Here is a 25093-nt window from a genome sequence, read left to right as displayed (position 1 = left end):
AAATGATTGGTGAGCATTTAGTTACACATTCTGTGATTTACAGGACATACTGTAGATTTGGTATACCTTTTCCCTGTCTGACTCATCTCAGATCAGCGTCACTGAGTGAAACACTTGTTGTTCTCTATTACAATAAAAATAAAAATCCCAATGAATAAAATCTCCCTAACATATTTTTCAAACACTAATATACTGTAGGCAAGGCTCAGAAAATTTTACACATAAGCAATTTGCCTCTGACTCAATGTACCATTTTCATATCACCTGTGGCAATGCAAAGAATGGATCACTGGTGTTTGGTGAGATATACGGTTTACACTGTAAAAGAGAGAGAGACTGAAAAAATGAGCTTTTGGGACAATATACAGACAATCTACAGTACCATGATATGATTTCAAAATAGTCAAATGTACCAAATGTGACCATCTGCACTAATGACCTGAAAATAGATGGGATTTAAAAAAAAAAAAAAAAAAAAATCAAATTCAGAACTGCCTCACAAACAGTGGAACGAGGGCATATGTTTGCCATTAACCTTGAAAAAAAAGACATACACATAGATAGACATTTTTCAATAAGTTGGCTGTTAATTAAGAGTATTAAATCACAAGTCTTGTTATTTGAATGACAGAAACATAGGATCTTAATGAATGGCGCAACACGGTAGCATGATTATGTAATAAAACAGGTGTTTATTTTAGGATCCAGGTGGTGAAGGGCTGTGCGCTCACAATGTTGCAACATTGTAACTGAGGGCCGAATTCACAAAAGGATTGCGTGGCTTTTGAGGGTGAAATGCTCCACTAACTGCGCTGCCAAGCAGATTTCTATGCAAATGAGCCTCACTGATAAACAACGTCTAATTCACTAACACCAGCGCTAATAGCCACACGCAGTTTGAGTGAAGTAAATAACGTCTTTAGAAAGCTGGTGCAAACTGGGCGCTCCTCTGTGGAAGCCTCTCGCCCAGACTTTCCAGTGATCGTGGCAGCAGTGATCGTCTGTTAAATCAGTCTGTAAATAATATTTTGACATTATTATTATAATCATTATTACTTTAATGGCATCCGAAGATATTGATGCGTTGAACAGGTGACAGTCTGCGGTCGTTCTCAAAACGCACTTCTGTCACGCACTTCAAAAGCAACTTTCAATAATTTATTTTACGAAACGGGGGAAACAAACGTGAACAAAAACGGTTCCATAATTCATATTAAATTCAAAAGATAACGAAAAAACAGCTACAAGTGAGAGGGAATAGTGATAAAGTGGTCAAACTTGGTCAAATCCACAGCCTCAACCCATCCGACACTGTTAGACTGACTCACCAGCAGACATCACTACATGAGGGTATACAGTATTCAGTACTTTGCCAAACAAAGTCTGCCATTGTTCTGCCACGGTGTTCTTGGCGCAAAGCCAGCATTTATACTTTGCCATGTGGCTAATTGCAATCAGGGGCAAATCAGGGGCAAACTGCACTCAGCTGCCAAACTTTGTGGGCGTGTTTGCGCTGGTATATCATTAGCGCAATATCCTTTGTGAATAGGACGTTAAGACGGAGCAAACTGCGGGTGCAAGTGAAGTGCAATTCAAGGTGCTATCAGCGGCCACAGTTCATTCTTTGTGAATTCGGCCCTAAGTTTGTTGTAACTTTAGGCTATGTGTCATACAAAGTGTGGGTTAATTTTATTTTTTATAATACTGTAGGCGGACGTGTGGAAAGGATGACGCAGTTATTCTGCAATTAAACCCCCGTTTATTACTGAACATTACAGGTTACTGTTGGCCGTAACTACGCCAAAACAACCAACAAACAACAACTTAGCTGTAACTCCATCTGTGCACTCCTGCTCTCTCCTCCAGCTCGCTCATACACACACCAGCACGCGGACTCACACAGCCCTCCTCATCCCCGTCACACTCGCACCCCGCACCTCATTCAATCCCAAACATGCCATTAACTCACAGAACATTGACATTATAACAGAACATTTACTGCAGGGTCGCTACAATACATAGCCTATAACATTATCAAATCATAGCTATAAAAAAAAAAAAAAAAAAACGTCATATCTGACCAGGCCCGGCCTGGGCCCGTCAGAGGGAGGGGGGCTCCCGGCCCGACCCGGCTTGAGAATCTAAGCTCTAGGCTGCATCCCTCTGCGACAGTTTGGACACTGGGATGTCCAAACTTTTTTTAATGGGTGCCACATTAGATAATGTGAATGGGCCAGCTGCTTCTGGCATCATGAGTTATTAAAAAATCACAAACTAGACAAATACAACTCACTGTCATCTTTCAGTGAAAATGTATTCAACTTTCCACTACTTCTTGAAGCAACTGTTGACTTAACACTTCTTTGCTGTGGTCATGTCAGTGTCAGCTGTTAGATAACCACTTGTTTGCTTGTTTACCATCTATTTATAAAAAACGTTAGTTCCATCTGCCTAGTTCCTACTTGATGGATGTCTATAAACTGTATGGTACTCCTGCCATCCTGAGGTGAAATGAAAAATGCAAAGTGATCTTGCATGATTAACCAATATTGTTTGGCGGGCTATATACTGTATAGTATCTTTTGAAAGTCAAGCTGAGGGCCATTTAAAATTGGTCTGTGGGCTGTGATTGGCTTCCATGCCAGACTTTAGACATGGATGCTGTAAAGAATACACATTTGTGGATAACAGGTGAATGAATATACAGTATAATACAAAAGGAGTGAAACCTGTAGTAAAAAGTCTGCAAAGCACCGGCCACACCACTGACTGCTGCTTATTAAGATAATTTCTTTGAGCTGACAATGATGACAATATTCAGGGAGACTTTAGTGAGAAAATCACACCACCCCTACCACCACATTCACCCCTACAGGAAATTTAGAGTCTCCACCTGCATGTCTTTGGACAGCAGTACACTGAGTCAGCTCACTGAGATCTGTCATGTCAGTGGTCCTAATAACATCTGACACTTATTCATGTCATGTAAATGGTGAGGCAACAGATTTTGCTTCTCTGTACTGAAACTATTTCCTGATAAATCTTTATCATTGTTCAGGGGTGATATTGCACACATCAAGATTGAAATATACTCATATTCATGGATGCAACTACATTCCTTGATTACTGAAAATCTGTTCTTAAAAAAAAAAAAAAAGAAGGCTTTAAGGGGTCGAATGAGTACAGTGAGTACAATACAGACTATCTCAGCATTACACAGCACATTTCAGCACTGCAACAAGGAGCTGCCTCAGATAACTGATAAAAGAATGAATGAGACTGCAGAAGAGATTATGCAGCCGAGTAGAGATGCACATTGATTAGGGCATAAGACATATACAGCCTAAGGAACGCTGAATCAGAACTTTCATTCCATTCCTGTCTGTATTGAACATGATGTCTTTATGACAGCATTTTAATTGATGTTGGAGAATAATAAATAAATAAAGATATGAATGGAGTCTGGTGTGCAAGTTCTACTTCAAGAGAAAATTGACTGCATTTACTAGTCTTCGATTATTTTTGTGGCATCAAAACATGAACTTGCTATCAAAGCCATTACTGTTAATGATTTGCTTTGGAAATATTAATCAGTAATCAGTGGATGTATTACAAACAAGGACCAAACTATAACATTAATGAATCAACAGCCTGACATGGACAGTAAATATTGTTATTGTGCAACATTTTAGCCCCAGTAACTGCTCAGTGCAGTGGGGTGTGTCAGAGTTATCACAGCTGAGGGGTTTCAGTTACACTGCTCAAAGCAGAGCAGCCGTTTTTGTCCTCATCATGCCTGATGGAGTGCAGAGAGAAATGCAGAATTCTCAGTTCCGTTTTTGCTGGTGGATCAGAAACATTAAACCAGTGAGCAGTGACACCGTGCTGGAGCTTAGCCAACAGGCTGCCTCACTTTCCTGGTCTTTGGGCAAGGCTCGGGTTGTATATGCAGAGCAATCAGCCAACTGCAGTGGATGGTCTTTCTGTCAAGTGTTGTCAAGGACAAACCATGATGCAGTGCACCAGCAGAAATCTCCTTCTGCATGATGAAGTGGAATCACAGCAGTTACATTAGTGGAGGTGAAAATGGACAAAATGGTTTAAATGTAAATCAAATACTATAATGCATATAGACCACACATTTTGTCAACACCGCAACAAAATAAAATCAGTGAAGTTTAAAAACAAATGTGACTAACACAAAGACTATAGGCTGTTTGCCTATAGAGAATGTACTCTTAGCAACCCCCCCAAAAAAAGGAATCCTGCCCCTGCAGAAATAGACCATCTCCAGTCTACAAAAAGCTAGAGAACCATTCATTCCATCCACAACATTCATTCTGGAGTGGCAGCACAGTACCCTGTGCTGTGCTTTTCATTACCTTATTCATTCAAACATTCCAGCAGTCATTCTTTCACTTGTTTCACGTAGCCAGCCTCATGTCTACAGCACTGTGTCAGTCAGTACGTTTACATGCACAGTTAATTGGAGTTGCGGTAACAGCTTGACCAAGCCATTTAATTGGACTACTTGGTTTGTCCCAATATACAAGCACAGGAGGAGAATCACTTATTTGACTGAAGTATGTCTGACTCAGCTGCTATAGGTGGCATTATGCTCCCTTTTAGCTTGTTAAGGCCCAAGCACCAAGGGGTGCGAGCAGCCTATTGAAATGTAAGGAATTATTATTCTTCCTTCAAATGAATTGCCTTTTTGGGTGGCTTAAAATACTCGAAAACTCATGAAACTTTGCGCATATATCATAACTGTTGAAAAATTTGATATTTTAAGGGTCTCCTGCTCAGGTGCCAAAAATTGGCTCAGTAGCATCCCCTACAAAATTTCAACAATATAGCCCCCCAAGCTGCTTTCACTTACATATACGAAACTTGGCATGCACATGTAACATCCCAGGACGTACAAAAAAGCCTCTTGGTTTCCAGGGGTGGTACTTTAACAAACTAGTCCTAGAGATTTTATTTGATCGACCTCAAACCTTGGTCTGTTGCATCGAAAGACCTTGAAGAAAAAAAGTTATCACAAGCTTGAGTTTTTGTCAAACCGTGTGACCGTGGCGGGGTATAAAACTTAGGGGTTTCGCCACAAAACAGGAAGTAGTTAATAACTCCAGCATACATGGTCCAATCTTCCCCAAACTTCACAGGATTGATGACAGTCTGGCTCTGAACACATCTACATGTCAATAATTAGTGATATTATAGCGCCCCCTACTGCTAACAGGAAATGACTTGTTTTATACCTTGACGTATATCTCCTACAAAGTTGACGAGATCCGCCTCAAACTTGGTCAAAAAAGCCATGAGACCTTGATGATGCTTTATTGTAGAAAGTGTGAGTTTTCATCAAACGGCATTGCCATAAGGGGGGAGGCGAATGTTGACATTTCGTCATAACACAGCAATTAACATTAACTTACATGTACTTGGTTCAATCTGCCTGAAACGTCACACACCCCTTAATAGTCTAGGCCTGGACATGTGTTATGAGTTTCGTCAATGGGAGTGGCAAAATAGCTTTATCACACCCTTTAAACAGCAGCCCCTGCAGCATGTTTCACAAACATGCACTAAAATCGGTACACACCTGTATCATGCACAGATGCACAAAAAAGTCTCTTGGACTAAGAGTCTCCTGTTGGGTCTCTTGGCCTAAACTCAACAGGAAGTTGGCCATTTTGAATTCCGTGGTCAGTTTTGGTGTTTTCCACATGTTGTATTTTAACAAACTTCTCCTACAGATGTAATCGGATTGTCTTCAGACATGGTTTGTGTGAGCTTAACTACATTGTGATCAAGAGTTATTACAGGATCTATCTCATATTGAATGGCACGCCCGCTGTGGAGCATTGAATTTTGATGTCTCACCATGAAACACGAAATTGCTATAACTTTGGAGTAAATGATCCAATCTGCACCACACTTCATATTATTGATAATAGTCCAAACCTGAACACATCTATATCACAATAGTTAGTGATAGACATAGTGTCACCTACTTGCAACAGTAAATACATCTTTTCAGACATTTATCTTTTGATTTACCTGAAATGTACATGTTGTGGTCTATATTTGATGTAAAAAGTCATGATGTATCATTAGTGCATTCTCCAGGCTCAGCATTGAATGGTGTGGCTGTGGTGTGGCATCAGGTTTTAATGTCTCGCCATGAAATACGAAATTGCTATAACTTTGGAGTTAATGGTCCAATCTTCACCACACTTCACATTGTTGATAATAGTCAACCCCTGAACACATCTATATGACAATGTTCAGTCATAGACATAGCGCCACCTACGGGCAACATGGAGTATGTCTTTTCAGACACTCATCTTTTCATTTACCTGAAATTTACATGTTGTGGTCTATATTTGATGTACAAGACATGATGTATTATTAATGCGTTCTCCAGTGCCCTCTAGTGGAAAAAGGATGTGGTACAAAATGTGAAATAGGTCATTTCAGCACCCACACTTTATGAAGGATATGCCATCTCACGCCTGCGTGCAGTGTCTGACTTTGACAGAAATGAACTGCCGCGTCCTGCCAGCACCCCCGAGTTGCGCGAAGGTGCTAGGGCCCGTTTATCCCTGCTTGCAGCATTAATTGGTATTGGACCTTTTTCCAGTTGACCTATTACATCACAAACCAAACAGTCGACAAACAAGTTGGCTACTTTTAGCTAGTGGCGAACTGGTACCATGGTGGACAACTTTACAGCTCTGTATGCACGGCTCTGGATGTAGATTTTGCCATGTTGTTACTGGCTTCTTCTTGTGTTACGCACAAATTGTGGAGCACGCACAGAGCACATAGGCCAGTTTGGGTCCGATTGACTGTATACATGCTGGGAGTAATTCGAGTAATTCAACTCCCAATCACATTATCTGGGTGTGTTGGTCCAACTTTGAGAAATTCGATTTAGTACGATTTCAGCTGGAATATATGTTTACATGTACATGTAACACTAACTTGTTTTTGTTTCTCTAAACCAGCCACAGTCATCATGGGCAGTGTTGATCCCAGGATGGAGTGACAGTGCCCTGGCAAAATAGTGTCTGGGGGAACACACCCAGTGCCAGGGATAACTGTTAGCATCATATGACTAACTTTACCTAAAGGCTATTAATGGGTAAAACGACAACCATTTTGATATGGGCATGAGTTTGTTGGATGTAAGCGCTGCTGCTGTGTTAGCTTGTGTTAAACTGGCAGACTCTCCGGGAGGATAGCAGTCTGAGATCAAACCCCCAGTGCAAAAAGGATCATATTAAAGTATTGTATAAGACAGTAATCCAAAGGATGACATGCTAAAGTAAAATACTTATTTCCAGCATGGTCCTTGGTGTTTACACACAAGAAACAAATAAACAAGAAGCAGACAAACTCAGACTAAAAATACATACAGTACTTGTTTGACTGGAGATGTTTCAAAAGATGGGATAAATCAACTCCGATTAGCTGTGTCAGAAAACATATTAACACTGGGCATTAGAGTCCTGTGAGACGGAGTCTGGGCTTTTCTGAGGTTCATTCACAAGTTGTTTTATTTGTTGTAGATCTTTACAACAGTACACAGAAAGAACAAAGTAGGCATGCCTTATTGCACGATCCAAATCTTTGTCAAAACTTGCCATTTCTAATGTGTAAGTTGTTTGCTCAGAGGTTCTTGTTGTTTCCCATAGTGAAGAGGCTTTTAAAATGGTAACATTCAGGTAACAAAAGGGAGTGAGATTGCCAGCCAAAACAGTTGGCCAATGGTAGACTTAAGGCCTGTAACACCGAGCTGACACTTGGCCGTCAGTTAAATTTGGGCCATTGGTGTGTCATGCACCATCAGTGCTAATTGGCTTTGTTTCCCATCAGTTCTGCATGTTGAATCTGCGTCGGCACAGCGAAGCCCTTTGGTAAATGAAATCACTCTGATTAGCAGTTCAGCTCAGCGCACAAGAAGGGAAACAGAAGTAAGGAATGTATACAAAGAGCTAAAGTTGAAAGGGGGGAAGATCAAAACAAACTTGTTTTGAGATAAGATTATTTTTCTTTACCCACTGAGCTTGAGTTTCCTGATGGTTTGTCTGCTGTGGGGTAATTATGCCCTGTTCTTTTAACATTGAATTGTGTTGATAAGGTGCTAAATGGCTAACTAGTGTCAAGACAATCTTGCATTTACCTTTTTTGAATGACATTTACTTATGACTGCCGTCTGCTGGTGGAGGGGTATGTCCTCTCATGCAGGCACAGGACATATGTGCTTGTTGGCCGTCAGTTTGGTGTGTTCATGTGCAACTTTTTGGCCAAGACATGGTGACGAGAGGCAATGCAACAGGAGGCTCTCGTCGCCACTAGTTCTCAGACATCAGCTTGTGTGTCTGGGCCTTTATAACCACAGTCTACATCCAGTGAGTTGGACTTTTCTTTCCCTGACATGGCCTTCCATTTTCACAGCAGGAGCAACATTGTTTTCTGTTCTGCTCCTTTCACTTAGTGGTAAACTAAGACGTTAAGCTAACACGTTTTAATGGGAAGGTAATCATGAGCCTTTATTGTGAAACAACCACAAGAAGTCTTGTCGATGTTATCAAGGTTACTAACAAAAATTTGACTCAATGAAATTGAAAGAAATGTAGATATTTGTCTGTACTTTTTGTCTACATGTCACTAATAAAGGAGGTGGGTTTCAAATACACCAAGGTTTGACAACAGTTCACCTTTTTGTTGGAAAGAAAAATTTTTGAGTTTTGTTGAGCCAAAATAGTTAACTAAACAGGTGCAGAAGCCTTAAACCTTTAACACATAATGAAGATTTATTCCTTTTATTGCAAAGGACATACAGAGGGCAGTGTGCCCACAGAGTGGACTCACAGCAGCTCAGAACTCTTCGTAAGGTCTGTCCATATCTGTACCAAACACCAGTAATCCTACATTAGACAAGCAGAACACACTGACAAGAGAGTATAACCTGGGACAGATAAATTCAGTCAACAGACAAAGGCTTCTTGTTCTATTGACCCTTCATTCAATTAGGCCCTGTGCAGTATATTGTAACGCTAACATTTTGCTCCTTTATAATTTTATGCTTTTAAAGCTTCTTCTAGTAAAATCTTGCCATTAAACATTCAAATGGCAAATCTTTTGCTTCAGTCCACTCAATGTTAAAAGGGTAAGTTCACTATAAAGTAAGTTATCGCTACTTCTTTGTATTTTCATTAATCATCATTAATTATAGACCAAGAACAAAATCTTTTATGGCATGACACAGTTTGAGAGCATCCTATTAACTTGAGTGAGAGACACACCCTCATCCTACTGCGCCTTAGTGCAGGAGAACTACCACTAGAGGGAGAGAAACTCAACAGCACTGCTGTGCTGAGGCTGTTCTCCTGCAGTGATCCTCCTCAGTTCACCTTCAGAGCTTTTACCTCCTACTCTCCTCCTGCTCTATTCTGATAAGTATTTCTCAAGGCTAACTTTCACACGTAATATTGCACAAATGATAAACCACTTGACCTAATCTGCATTTGAATCTAATTAAACAGTATGATGTCCCCCATGCCTAAAAAGTGTCCAAGGTCAAGATAATGACCACCCAGCTATGATATTATTACTTATTGGCCAGAGAGGAAAAACAAAACCATTATCGAAAGCAAAACTCCCATAATCACCTTGTGATAACAAAATGTTGGGGATTGTCCTTTCACCTGAGACACAGGTAATCATCAAATACCACCACTTTGTCAGTGGACCAAATGTCAAAATATGAAGCACTAGGTACCCTCCTGCATCTGGTTTGGATGTTTTGGGATGGCGTGTTAACTGACGCTTGTTACATGCATTGTGTCTTTTCAAAATACACTTCAATTTTCACGGGAAATATACAGTCAAATACTGCCACTTGGTCAGTGATTTCTGTGTCAGACACTACAGAGAAAAGCTATTCTTTCACAACGGTGTGATACGCCACCAGGCAACGTCAGTTTATAACAAGGGCCAGACAGTGTCAGTTTGAAATGCCAGAAAACAATGTAACTTAAGAAGTTGTACAGTCCCTATTGGGTGAGCGGGAGGGGAGGTGGATGGGTCCAACAAACATCAGATTTTTACCCAGGGGTCCGGTAATCACTTCCTGAATAAATGTTGGGCCAAACCATGATGTTTTCTTTTCATCTAACCATGTGTGTTTGCTGCCTAAACCTAACCATGTGCTTTTGATGCCTAAATAAATGTTAATACAAGATGTTTTACAGACGTTGTAAGTGTATTTTGTAAAAGACTGTATGCATCTAATGAGCAAAAACTGTAGATTTCCTGTAAAAATAGAAGTGTATTTTTAAAACGGCACAATGCATTGACACGGCATCCCAGAACACTAACAACAGACACTCCCAGGAAGCCTAGCGCATAGACATCAGAAATCCACTGACCAAGCAATATGTGATGAGCTGGGAGTGAGAATTTGTCAGTACAATTTCTGCATCAGACACAGTAGAGAAAATCTCCACCAGCTGCTAAGCTAATTTATACAATGTAAAATGCCAACATTAGCATGTCGTAGTTGTGGGGAAAATGTGTCCAGCATAAGACAAGTGTTTTGTCTGTGAATCCTGTGAGTTATAATAAAGCCAATTTGTGTACTTGTCTCTATTAAGCCATGTTTAATGTGTGGTTTTGGTGTGTTTTGAATCAACTAAACTTTACAGCACTTCACAGAAACTCCACCCCCCACTAGCATTTTGGAGGTCTAAGTGCAGAGTGTAACCGACACATCACCACAAAAGTATAAATGCGCCTTTACAAAATGCGATGTGAGTCATACCACCAAGAAGGGTGCCTCTGTGTTTCTGTGTCTGTCCATTGACAATGTGGCAATATATGACGAGTTGGGTTGTTGCAAAAACTAGGGTCTGGTTAGTATCATACTGCGGTGTAGGGTGCCTCTGTGATCACTGACAAAATAGCTCTATTTGACGTGTTGAAAGTGAGAACGTGTTGGTTATTTTGGTTGTTTTCAGTTACCATCTTTACTTTCAGCCACTTGGAACTAGCCATGTCATTTTCCAAGATTAATTTTAGGCATAGATTGGGTTAGAGGTGACTCTGTAGGCAACCAGAGTATCCTGAATTACTTAAAAGTCATACTTTGACTAATTATACATTATTGCTGCTATAATCTTCTTGGGCAACAAATTGCCAAGTATGGAGCACAGAATGGAGACACACAGGCACACTGGCAGGCAGGTAGAGTAAAATAACTTTGCTGGCAGGTAGACAGGTTAACATACAGCAACATAAACACAAGGTGAAGAAGTCAAGTTGGGTCATGTTGACAGACAGGTCAAAAAACAGATGGCAGGGTAAAACACAGGTACAGGCGGATAATCAGGTAACAAAATCAGATAGTAGACCGGATGGCTTCAGCGCAGTGAGAACCTAGCAACATAGAATACGCTGACTACCTGGCTGAGGAAAAATGATCGTGAGCAAGTACCCCGTATTTAGTGGGCAGGTGTGGCTTAATGTGAGAATGAGGGACAGGTGTAATGGTCTGTGGTAATGACTAGGTGGGGAGTGACTGGGATAGCGGTACAGTCTGGGGGCATACGGTGGTGAATGGCGTGGACTGGAAAGCATCATAGAAATGTTAAGTCTGGGGGAAGAGAGAACAGCTAAGGAGAGCTGGAAGAGGACAAGGAAACTTAGTGGATCATCACAACACAAACATTATTATTGAATTTTTCTGCATCAATATATAGTGCAAATGTCCAATTTTGTCAAAATAAGGTCCTGTTTATACGACAACGATTTCAACTGAAAACGGTAAACTTTAGTTGCGTTTTGGCCGATCGTTTATACGACGTCGGTGTTTTGGGTGCCTGAAAACGCAACGTTTTGAACATGGGTTCCAGAGTGCAATTTTTTTGGAAACGGCACCGTCTCCGTTGTCATGTAAACTTGCAATATGCAGTTCCTCTGAAAACAGAGACTTTTCGCACATGCGCATTACACTTCCAGTCACTAGGCATGCGCGAGAAAGTGAACCATCACAGCAACAATGGCGGACTCCCGAGCTCTGCTTGTGCTACTCACCCTATGGAATTTATCAATGCTTCCCCATCGTAGTGACGATTTACTGTAGCAACTCCACCTCGTCATCCATCCAGACAAACAATCGTGCGGTTGCCATTTTGTTTGTGTATACATCGCTGCTCTGTAGAAGGAAGCGTAAGTGTCACACCGCAAACTACTTGCCTGGCATGTATACTGCAGCATTTTTGGTCATTTTTGCGGATCCGTGTGCACGGCGATTGTTATCAAAACGTTGTCTTCTAAATGCAGAACTTTTTTCAAAACGAAAATGAGAAACGATTCTGTTTTCAGTGAATCGTTTTCATGTAAACATGGCCTAGGAGTCCTCACATGTTCTAAATATTGAGGGTGACCTGTCTCCTGTGCCCCCCCTGAAATCTACATCTATGTTCAAATGGCTTGAATCCTTTGTGATTCTGCAGCCTTGGTCCTGCACTGGCTGGTGTAAATGTCTCGTAAGATGGAGAGTGTGATCAGAAGTGTGCTTTTTACACCTGTAGCCACACCCAGTATGCCCTAGAGTACACTTTCACATCACTGCAGCAAAGTGAGGAGTTAAACCATTTAATCAAAGTGAATAGTTCCTCTCAAAAGACTGTGCTCACCAAACTGTTGGTCTGTCAGAAAATGATTTCCCACAGGAATTATGCACATTGGGACCAATGCCTGATTTTTGTGTTTGTTTGTTTTGATTTTGTTTGTCTGTTTTTCTGGGGGAGAAATGCATCAAGACACAAAACTCTTTCACTTCACATTGGAGGAGAAAATTGTTACGAGCAGGAGAATTTCACATGCTTACTCTGGAGCTGGAGCTGCAGATTTACATTACAGCACATTAGAATGCCCTTGGGTTGATGAATTATAAATAGGATAGATTACCAAAAATGCTGAAAGCATAGATTATAAAAAGAACAATTTCCGCAGTCTAGTTGATCCTGTTGTTGGGATTCACTGGACCTCAGATGATTTGCCATTTGTTAATATCTAAACTGGATATGTAAAGGTTTTTCCTCTGCGTCTTGCCATGTGAAATGGTAGCAGAGACCACATGTTCTTTGTTCTTCAAACAAAGGATAGCTATTTGGGACTCATCTCCACATGGTGCCTCATTCTCACACCTAAGTGAGAGACAGTCTTTAAACCTTATTGGGCACTACTGACACAATGACATGTTACTCTGTGATGTCACCAAGCAAACTTCAGGAGAAGTTCTGCGGTCTTCACTCTCTTTCCACTCTTTCTCCTGAGCTGATGACCTTGCCCCTGAATCATTGAAGGGAGCACTTGTTGTCAGACTCCAGCTCTTTTCTTGTGAGCAGCTAACTGGCTCTTGCACCTAAGACTCTTGCTCTCTTTCTCCTGGAACACGACCTGTATGCCCACAACAGGAGCAAAACCTGGAGACCAGAGAAGTTAGTGTGCCAAACACAAGGTTTTGCAACTAACTTTACAGCAACAAGGAGAACCAAGTTGAGTTAGCACCCCAAAGTCTAACTCTGTAAGGACCCTGAGTGACCAGCTTCCTCTGATCTGCACCTTCAGAACAATGTCACAGCTAAGACTGCACCTAAAACCACAACTTTTCCCAGCCTTCCTCTGCCAGCTAACAAAAGCAGCACACCACAAAGCAACTCCTCCCTCCGTCCATTCAAGGATTGGTAATGTAACAACATGGCATAGCATTATTGCAGTTGTACAGGCTATGCAAGATTGTTTAACTTTGTCATTTGTGATTTAATGCTGTTTATTGAGTTGTTGTTGGGACTGTCTGCAGTTAGATCATTGGTTAGCTGGCTTCATCAAAGCTAAGTGATGTTAGTTTGCTAATGCTTTTCACAGACAGAGTCTTACATTCATCTAAACATCCTCTGTACTAACCCAGACCCTTCATTCATGTTTTCACCTTTTCATTTCAGCCACTGTAGCAGCCCTTTCACGATGAGCGGCGTGGGCAGAACATTGATTTTTTTTTAATGTGAAACTGCTTTATTTGTTTTTTTTTACCAATTTAAATCACTGAGTCTGATTGTTCAGGAGAGGAAGAGACCCCTTTGGATTATTTGGCTTAGGGTAACAACCTCCGGAATGTGTGGATCTTCAGATATCAGAGAAAAAAGGGGATCACATATACCAAGCACTGAGTAAGCGGTCTGTGACATGCCAAATAGAGTAGAAGAAACATTTGTTTGTAATGTAATACTGCTTTATTCAGTGTATCTACTGGTTGAAATCACCTTGTTTTTGAGAGGAAGAGACCTCTGCAGATAATTCAGCTCCAGGTAAAACCTCCTGAAAGTCTGGATCTTAAGAAAAAAAAGGTGAGCACACATTAGGGGGCTCAGAGGTAGAGCAGGTCGTCCACCAATCGAAAGATCAGCGGTTCGATCCCAGGCTCCTGTAGGCTGTATGTCGAAGTATCCTTGGGCAAGATACTGAACCCCAAATTGCTCCCGATGGCTGTTCCATCGGTGTGTGAGTGTGTTAAAACTGAGTAGCAGGTGGCACCTTGTATGGTAGCCTCGGCCACCAGTGTATGAATGTGTGTGTGAATGGGTGAATGTGACTCGTAATGTAAAAAGCGCTTTGAGTGGTCACTAGATGACTAGAAAGGCGCTGTACAAATGCAGGTCCATTTACCATTAGCAGGCGCTAGGCTGGCAGCCCTTCTCTGGCATGTCAAACAGCGTTGGAGAAACAATGATTTCACCTGGTCCATTTGTTTTGGAGAGGAAGATACCTCTGTGGACATTTCAGCCCTTGGTAAAAACCTCCTGAACAATGAACACTGAAGGAATTCTAACTAGGGGAAGTTTCAGCTAGTTACAATCTGCAATCATCACTGCTAGATTCCACTAAATCCCCCTAAATCTTACACACTGTTCATTTAAATTACCCATTAAATGCTGCTGATACTGGAGTACATTTAGTTAAAGCCACTATATGTAGGGTATGAAAATTACTGTTTTTGGTGCCATCTGTTTGTAATGGCAGACAGCAATCACTTTTTAGGGTGCAGGAACTATGGCCTAGGAACTAAACTTATCCTTAGGCTGTCCAAAATCACTCCTGCATTTACTCATTTAGTATTCAATAAATAACTACTCTCAGTTCTTAAGACTACAGCACAGGCAGCATCAGGGGCAGCCTCATTGGGCTTAAAGGTTCAGTGTGTAGGATTTAGGGGGATATAGTGGCAGAAATGTAATATAATATAATAAGTATGTTTTTATTAGTTTATAATCACCTGAAACTATTTACTGAATAACTGAATTATTGGATTTTTGTTACCCTAGAATGAGTCGTTTATATCTACATAGGGAGCAGGTCCTCCTCCATGGAGTCTGTCATGTTGTTTCTACAGTGGCCCAAAATGGACAAACCTCCAGATAGACAGATCCAGCCATTTACATTTTCACATCAGCCACAATAGTTCTCCTACATACTTGGCGCAGTTTCAGTTGGTTACAATCTGCAACTTCTACACTGAATGCCAAGAATTCCTATTCAACTTAAAGCCCAACTCTTTCAGCAGAGCCCTGAATCTTTACTGTTCATTATTGACTTTTGTACTAAATCCTGATCAAAGTTATGTAGAAACCACTGTGTATGTGATGTGGTGTGGTGTAGTGTGATGCGATGCAGTGTGGTCAGAGCGATGCACTGACAGAACAGAAACATCTATCAGGAGTCCTCGCCCTCAACAGCACCTTCACAGATATAAGGGTAAGCATAGTCTCCTTTTACACAATACAAAGTAAATTGATTATACTAATTATATCATTTTTCATACTCACTGACCCTCACACATACTCTCACATCAGCGTCAGTGGAGCTACCACACACTAGCCTAAACATCAGGAACAACTGGTGTCAGTGTCTTGCACTCCAAAAAAGCTGAATCTGACATGTGAACAGGAGGAGCCGAGATCAAACTGCTAACCCTGCATGAAGATGTTACGAAATTCTAAAATACAAATATAAATTTAAAAATTGTGTCTCTTTAAAAGGGATACTGTTTGCATTTTTACTGAGTTTTTAGGCAAACACATAAAATTATAGTTTTTCTCACCTTGTCAAGTCAATTTTTGGATTTCTGAAAATCCCAGTTGCTGACCAGCTGCATCACTACAGGTAAGATTAAAAGGACAAATTACAAGGACTTGTGTTCCATACACTCAACTAGACTTAATATTAATCATTGTTGAAAATAATATTTTCCATAATATTGCCCCAACACACTCATAATAACTATCTAGATTTATTTATCTAGATTATAAATTCTTGCCATCAGTAGTCAAAAAGACTCTGAGTCAGCTACATAAGAAATGTAACCACAAATGAATATACAGTTTGTTTGTTTTTTGTCTTCCTCTAGCAGAAAGCATATGTAAAATAGAACCCTGAGTTTCAAAGGATAAGAAAAATCCTCAAACTCTGCAGTCCAAAAGTGATGAATGCAACATTAAGTAAAACGAGAAAGTAAAATGTTTAGGTCAGCTAAACAAAAGTTGCACATCCCCTGCAGTCTAGTAATCACAGGATGTAGTCTAATCCTCTAAGTGGTGGTTTTACTTGTGGAATCCCAAAAACAGTTTGGTAAGCTGTTATTCAGCCAGGGAGAGATGTTGCCAGAGTTTCAGGTTATTATACTGTTTACACTCACCAGTCAGGTTGGGCCCACCTAGCTAAAATAATGCAGTCTTATCCAACAGCTCTGCAATAACATAATGATTAAAATGTTCGGTTTGTGTTGGAACCGTTTTAGGGAGGTATTGATTTGACTGTATGATGATTTTGGAGGATGTAGTTTGCAGTGCTGTGTTTCAATGATTTTGCCCACTGCATGTACATCACTGAGGGTAGGAGGAAAAACCTGGCAGGTAAATAGGAGTATCATCTACATGCCAAGTTCAGATAGGCTAGGAAAAAAAAAAGATTATTTTTCCTCTTTAGACATTAAGTATGTTTACATGACATTAGAGAAAATGGATTTATTGTGTGAGTCCGACTAAAACCAGACTTTTAAAATACATGTAAACATGTTAGTCCGACTGAAATTATACTAAATCGAATTTCTCAAAGTCGGACTGACACACCCAGATGATGTGATTGGGAGTCGAGCTCTGCGCATGCTCCACAGTTTCTGCCCTGGAAGTCGAATAGCATTAAATGCATAACAGAAGAAGAAGCTGGTAACAACAAAGCAAAATCTACATCCAGAGCCATGCATTTTTGGACATATGAGGAGACACAGTTCATGCTGTGTCAGCTGAAAGAGGTAAATATTTCAAAATACATGGATGGAAGGAAAACACAGAATGGTGACCTGTTTAAAAAAGTGGCAGAAAAGCTGTAAAACACTTGATTGTTTGGTCTGTGACTTAAAAGGTCAACTGCAAAAATGTCTAATACTAACAAGCTGAAAGGGGACCAGCCACTAGAAAATACATGCAGGGAGACAGTGTTGTCATCCACACCCAATGGGGGAAGAATCCCTATACATTTTTATACGTCCTGCGATATATCATCCACATGTAGGCTATACTGTATCTACTTGTACTTGTATATACTTTTAAGACCTTGTTTTGTTATCTTGAAAAGCAGAGATAGTCACATATGTGTCTTGGGCTGAAAAAATACCCTCTAACAAATGGTAAAAGAAAAGTAAAACCAAACATTGAATGTAGAAATTATTGCAAGATCAAATAAGGAGTGAACTTTTTATTTCAATCGTGAGGGATTCTTTAATCAAATCTTGGCCAAATTGTGTGGAGAACTGAAATAGTCTAAAGAGTATATGGCTGTCAACTCTCAGTTTTCCGGTAAAACTCAATTTATGCAATTCCATGATTGTTCATGGAACCCAGTATGCAGAAATATTTAGAAACGCCAGTTTGAGATATGGTAATGTTCCTTCTTTCCTTGCCAAAATTTAGCATAACTTTTAGCATTAGCATTATTTGAACCCCTTTCCGACAAGATAGCATAATATGGTCCTCTAGTTCAATATGATACCCATATGTCTTCAATGTAGCTTTAAAATTGAGCCGACACAGCAGGTTTTATTCACTAAAAGTGACTCTGCCTCACTTCTCACCTTCAGCTCTATCTGTGATACCTGCTGCTTCTTCACATTTTTGTCAGACATTTGGCCGTTGCCTCTCTCTTCCTTTCATTTTTTTTGTTTTCTCTGTACCCTAACTTTCCTTTTAGGAGCTCCTGATTTTTGGTGAGACATTCTGACTTAGCTAATCAGGCAGCAGTCCGCCCCACATGTTTACATCAGTGGCACTCGTGAGTTCTGTGCATTGCACACCTGACCCATGTCAGATGGACTGCACCATTTCACAATACCTGTGGGGGGGTGGGAGCATCAGATGGCACGTTGAAATGTGTTTTCATTACAAAATTACATTTATCATGTAAATATAACTTGTATTGTCAGTGATATAAGCCGGTAAGAAAATTGTTGTACTTGATCCAATTTAAGTATCAACCATAGACCTTTTCATGGGCCCCCCCTTGACCTTGGGCGGAGGTCATCTTTATGTTTTGACCCTGCCCCCCCGACGGCACGCCTGGTCACCAGCCTCTCTGCTGCAGTGTCCAAGCAGAGTGTTGGATCATTAGCAGAGCAAGGAATTTTACCAGTAGTCCTCCAGTGATAAACAATGACAAATCAATAAATCAGGTTTGTCTGTCATTTGTTATAAAGAACTGAAATAGAAATGCTAAAATAAATATTATATTCATGATAACTTAGTCCTGTAGATGCAATATGACTTGTGTCTGTAAAAATGTCCACTCCCCCCGCACAGCAGCTCTTCTCACTACTAACTCTTCTGTTGGCCCAGTCAGTATTTGTAGGAATTACTAATTTGAGTGAGATGATTCAGTAGCTCCCAATTTTTTTTCAGTACCACTGTTTAGCGTCAGTGCTGGAAGAAATGTGTCCTTTATGTAGCAAAGGGAAAATTAAAGGTGTGGAAGTGAAAAGCCATGTTGTGCATTTGACTGTCATCCCCCAATTCTAAATAGCCTAAAGGATTGAAATTGAACAAATGTATTTTTCATGAATTTAGAAGTAGTACCCTGACACTAGAAGTAGTATTAACTAACAGCGAAGCAGTGAAAAGGAGGGTGATGGCTGGCTCCATGTACTATTGGCTGTTTAAGAGAAATAAACAGTAAAGGTAAGCATATGATTCTCTGTGTAGTGCTTTTTGAATGACTTGGTGATGGTGATGAGCCTCTATGAAATCGTGAAATATACTGGCAATCTCAAGCGCTCTGAGGGCATGATTTGCATGTGTGCAATTAAAAGAAAATCACAACTGATTGTGTCCCACCCAAACTTGTCATCAGATCTGCCCCCATGACTGTCATGCAGATTGGAGTCCACATCCTATCACAACAGTTCGCAATTGCCCCAAATTCGTGACCTAACCTTTAAAGGTACCAAAACGCATTGTGTGGCCTTGAAGACTATCAGGTGTGTTAAGGGTATTTCCTTCCTCAAAAAACATTTCCAAAGCAAAACTTTTAAATGTTAAAAAAAAAACATTAAAGTCTTCTTCTTCTCTGCTTTGTTGGCATATTACTGTAGCATACCGTGGTTGGCATGCACAGATAATATAGAAGGACATTTTTTCTAAATTGCTGGCATTGGACATTAAAACATGTTGTTGTTGGAAGCATACAAACAGAGGCGTTCTCAAATCATCTCTGCTTTTACCAAGCTTTGGGGGGAAGTAGGGATGACTCCACACTATACATAAAAGCTAAATGGGAAGCAGAGTTAAAAATTCAGATATCAGAGGAAGTTTGGTATCAAATGTGTGAGACACAATCTACATCCACAAACTCACTAGTGTGGAGGGAATTCTGCTGTAAGAATCTAACCCGCTTTTCCCTAACACCCAATATAAAAAGCCAGCAGCTTGGTTGGAGGCTGTGCGGGAACATGGAGGCCGACCGCTTGCATATTTTTTGGAACTGTACAAAGATCAGGTCACACTGGGGAAATATTAATGTGGCTGTTGAAAATGTTTTAAGATATAAAAATCCCAAATACCTGCCTTGTGATGTATCTTGGTAACATTACAGGTGTTGTGATCAGTACAGATATTTACTTGATTCAAGTTTTACTTGCAGAAAGTGAGAAAGGTATTACCAGGCACTGGCTCAACGTAAACCTCTAAAACAGGAACTCTGGCTGGAAATTGTCCAAGACATTTTAGTGATGGAAAAGATGACATAGGTTTTGAGAGTTAAAGAGAAGATTTATGTGAGACATGACATTAACTAAAAGAATGCCTTATTAAAAGACACATATAAATACTGAAACAGTCCCGGACAACCAATTATTGTTACTTTATATTTTTATTTGGTTTGTTTATTTTATTGTACTATTTTTTTTTGCCAATGTGTTTGTACTGTTGAGTTTATATATCTGTTAAAACTTTACACAGTGTGTAGGAATTTCTCCCATCTAACGCTGAAATCGTATATTGCATTCAAACGGATAGCGCACTCTAGCGCCTCACTGTTTCAAACGCGTATTGCAACAACGGTAGCCACTGTGTACCAAAAAGCTATGATGACATTGATGAAACCATGTCATCCGATACTTCATGGAGTATTCATTCAGGCTCCTACACAGACACACGGGACGCGAGTTGACAAACCCCCTCCCCACCATACTGGCTGTGTTTACAACATAGGACTGTTGGGACGGGTGTAAATCGAAACAAACCAATCATGTCTTGTCTTTTGACAACTGACAAGTGGCTGAACCTCATCCCTCTCCTCGCATCACTGCGCCGCTGGCCTGTGATTGCATTGGCCTGGCCTGCCTCTTGGAAAAAAAAATGACAGGTAGGCCAGCAGGCCAATCACAGCGTCCCTTTTAAAACCTTTCTCTTTCAGCAGCTCTTTCCACCTGGGAAAGGCTACCCCAATGTTGACCCTAGTTTTTTTAATTCGCCGGTCATGTTGCCTTTTTGATTCCCTTTTGTGCTTTCTTGGCAACGAGGATTCCATCTCCCGTGATGCTGCATATGCATGATCCTGCATTATGCTCAAAGAGTGGGACTTTGTTAGGATGCAGTAGTGCCGGGGTAGTAACGAAGCGCCTCTTGCTCCTCTCCTACGGCTTCTCAGTCACGCAGCGCTGGCCTCGCTCCCAACAAAAACACAGAAGGTGGGGCTATTCCCTGGTAGTGCTATATGTCCCTTGCTGGTGTATTAATTTTTTGCGCTCGCCATAGTAACTTAATCACACGTCATTCTGTTTGTTGTGCATTTTAATTGTTCTATATAATCACACTATCATTAATATAAGCAGGGATGTTAATACAAAGTGGTAACCACTTGATGTGAATACATGAATGGGTCAGACCTGTGCAGCACTGGATTTGAAATGTATTGTAATAAACTGGAGCTTCTGTGTTTTGATTACCTGCTGTGAAACAACATGACCCTCATCCATCAAAGTAAAGCAAAAGTAGTGTTATAGGTAACTTATTACTCTACAAAGAGAGTATTATTGTAAAGTAACGTATTACTTTCAAATGAAGGTAACTTGTGATATGTAATATATTAAATTTTGAGAGTAACTTGCCCAACACTGTTGCAGTGGCAGTTAAAAACTTTGCCTCTGCACTGGTGGTGCAGAGGCAAAGTGTGCCCAAATGTTTCTGTAATTTTGTTAGCAGGTAACTTGTTATCAAGCATTTACCCACTGTGCATTTACAGCACTTAGTCACAGGCATCATCTGTCCATGCTGCTGATTAAGACAGCAGTATATACCTTCACTTAAACATGGGCTGGAAACTAACCACCCTTAGATAAGCTAATCCAGGTACAGTGTAATAAAGCACACAGTAATGTGACTAAAACAGACACGTCATAGTGGCAGAGACGTTGGCAGACAGACAATATTAGTGGGTTGTTTTTCCCTGCGGCAAAGGGATGGAGGGGGCATCAATTAGCCTCCAGCAGTCTCTGACCTTGAAATGGAGCACAGGCAGAAAACAGGAAGTCTCCCTGTACCACAGCCTGGAGTTCCAGTTTGTGTCCCATATCATTTATTGATTTTCACTTTTTCACATGACTGTAAATGTCAACACATTTTTGGGATCTCCCATATTGTATACTGCCTACCAGCCGTAGACTGTGACATTCAAAATAACACCAACATCCAATTATTGTAGTGTGTCTTTATCATTGTGGTTTAATTTCAGGGATCATTAATACTTTATGAGGAAGGAATGAAGGTTAGAAATTATACATTCACTCAGTGTAGGGGTAGAGTCGGTTTAAATAGAGCTGTTGTTTCCTGCATACCTATCTGTGCAGCAGTATTTCAGTGGCTTAGTCATGGGACTCTTTACTACACTCTGCAAGTCCCAACGTGTCTGCTTTCATGAAAAGTCCTGACACTTCCTGGTATAGCTGACAAAACACACCATTTACAAAATCAGTGTTTAAGTGGAGGAAAAAAGCATCTCAATCCTTTATAAAAACATTGAACTTGATAAAAATCACAGTCCAACGTTAGACATAATTAAGTTTTGGAACAAAGGGACATCCTGATTGACAAGAATTCCCAATCCCAGTGCTTTCTCTGACCTGTTTTAGATACTTACAGATTGTTGGGATGATGATGTTGTTTAATTCCTGTGTTGTCTGAGGGTGGAGAGTCTGCTTTGGGACGGTAGGACGTTCAGCGTTGTATTTCAGTGTAACAGAGGGATCAGACAGAGTCACTCGTGGGGACTGAGGCATGTACGGCCCTCGTGTTGATTTCTCTTCCATTAAAACCTCAGGTCGTCCTGGGGTAATGGCGGTGGTCAAGGAGACAAAAGACGTAGATGTATGAGGAATCGACATAGTTAGTCCCAGCGTGGGGGTAACTGATATGATAATCGGGTCCTGTCCAATGGGTTTAGGATCTAAGTGTGTGGGTGGTTCATATTCAAAGATTTTATCCACAAAAACCCATTTGAGGCCAGCTGTGCAGAGGGCTAAGCTAAGCAGACAGGCCAGGATGGGAAGAATGCAGATTTTCTCAGAGTGCAGGCAATTGTTAATCCGTTCCATCTCTATGCACACACAGCAGGTCCCTGGCAAGGCCACAATTCCCAAAGCCCCCATATGCTGCCCATCACCACCTTCCTCTGCACCATCCTCCCCGCTCTCACCAGCTGCCTCTGTCTCCTCTGGTTTCTCCTCTGGGACTTGTCCAGTATCAACAGTAGAGCTGGTGGGGGAGGCCGATCCAGGAGGGGGAGCTGGCCCTGCAGAGAAGTCCTCCATTCCCTCAGTCATCCTGTTTAACTGCTGGATGAGGGATCTCTGAACACCTCAACTATTAACTTAGAGCATCACACGGTGGCTGTCTGCCACCAGTCTCCTCGAGTATGTTTTCCATCATGAGGCTGCAGAGTCAGAGCTGGGATTTCAGAGAGGTACAAAAGCTCTTCAGAGTGAGTCCAACCTTGTTAAGAGTCTGGGAGGTATGTAGACAGCCTTCTGCGCATGAGGGAGAGGAGTTCCTTACTCATGCTTTCTCACAGGAAACGCATCAGTCTATAAATAGAATCATTAAATTTGCTGCAGGCAAAAACAAAACAAGATTTCCAGAGGATTTGATTCCTTAAATGTTCTGCATGGTCTGCTAGGGAGCAGTGGTGTAACAGTCTCACTCACTCACCTGAGCACTAGGGCAGAAGAGGCAGTGTCGAAGTGATGGGCCAGCTGCAGTAGCTGTATTGCAGAGGACAGGACGGCCAGGCACTGCAGTGGCAGGAGGGACATGCTGTCTTGTCTGTGGAGCTCCAAGTAGCTGAAAGGCTGAATCATCAGGGAGCGGCAGGTGCCCTTCCTCTCAGCACAGCCACAGAAACAGATGAGTAAGGGGAAAGAGAGAGAAAGAGAATCATAGAGAGAGGGAGGGGGAGGGAGGGCTGCAGTAGCACAGAAGGGCAGAGAAGACGGGATACTCCCCTTTTTCTTCCCTCACCCCTCCTCTCTCAGTCTTTCCTCCAAGTGGTGAGCAGGGCAGCCTCTGGCCTCCTCCCTCTCTGCCTCTCTTCCTGTCTGGTGGTGTGTCCGTGCTCTTTCTGTAGGCTGCTCCCAATCCCAGCACAAAGCATCCAGCTAAGCAAGTTCCTACTTGATCCAATTAGAGCGCATGTCAGCGAATCACAGGCAAGCAAACTGTTGTAGCCACCCCCTCCAGCACCACTCCCCATTGATTATGCTGATACCAAAGGGTGTGTTTTTTGTCAAGGGGAAGGAGCCAGGGAAGCAGACATACGATCCACCCCAAGAGGATGCAGCCATTGTGTTCTACTCTTCTCAAGTATCTGCATTCATTAGTGTAATAGCAGAAACAGAGGATAATGACAATGGCATTGACATTACACATGCACATTTATATACATAAATATATATTCAACTTAAACATTACATAAATGTTACATTAGAATCTTCATGATGACTTATCATCATTAATAATAGACCTTTTCCACCTCAAAAGACATTTTAACATGTCACAGTAGAAAAAAGTATATAGGTATATATAATAAAATGAATGATGGCTAATTTCAGTTTCAGGCTCCTGGTATAGTTCCTGCTGGTTTACTGTCACAATGTCATGGTTTACTGGGACTCTTGACTAGAACTGAGCAAACATTAATATTATCATAAGTACCTGTGCTTGTCCTACTGTGACAAGTAAAAACATAATTGCTATAAAAATGCCCTATGGTAATTAAGATGGTTGCTACTGAACTCTTGTGCAAAGATAAAAAAAAAAAATAGAAAAAGTGTTAAATGTGCCCAATACTGGATTATCACTGCTAGGCAAACCAAGTATAAGGGAGTGTTTCTAATTTTTAAATTAATTTATTTTAAAAATATTCTGAATATGAAGAAATGACTAAAAGGAGCAAAGAACAGATCTGACCCAGCTGGCCTAAA

At 41.0% G+C, this 25093-nt stretch overlaps 1 protein-coding gene across 4 annotated transcripts in view; it reads right to left on the bottom strand.

Annotated features, from left to right (window-relative positions):
- nrg1 (neuregulin 1) overlaps nt 1-24226 on the bottom strand; it is a 64347-nt gene extending 40121 nt beyond the window's left edge. For all 4 annotated transcript variants that reach the window (XM_050052683.1, XM_050052685.1, XM_050052684.1 and 1 more), the window contains exon 1: nt 22756-24226. In XM_050052683.1, the coding sequence (XP_049908640.1) occupies nt 22756-23437 (682 nt within the window). In that variant the 5' untranslated portion in view covers nt 23438-24226. The remainder of the gene's footprint in view (nt 1-22755) is intronic.
- Between the last annotated feature and the right edge of the window lie 867 nt (nt 24227-25093).

This window comes from Epinephelus moara, chromosome 9 (genome assembly GCF_006386435.1).
Source record: "Epinephelus moara isolate mb chromosome 9, YSFRI_EMoa_1.0, whole genome shotgun sequence".
Taxonomy (NCBI): domain Eukaryota; kingdom Metazoa; phylum Chordata; class Actinopteri; order Perciformes; family Serranidae; genus Epinephelus; species Epinephelus moara.
The sequence above is the reverse complement of the archived record's forward strand: the minus strand, read 5'-3'. Positions and strand labels throughout refer to the sequence as shown.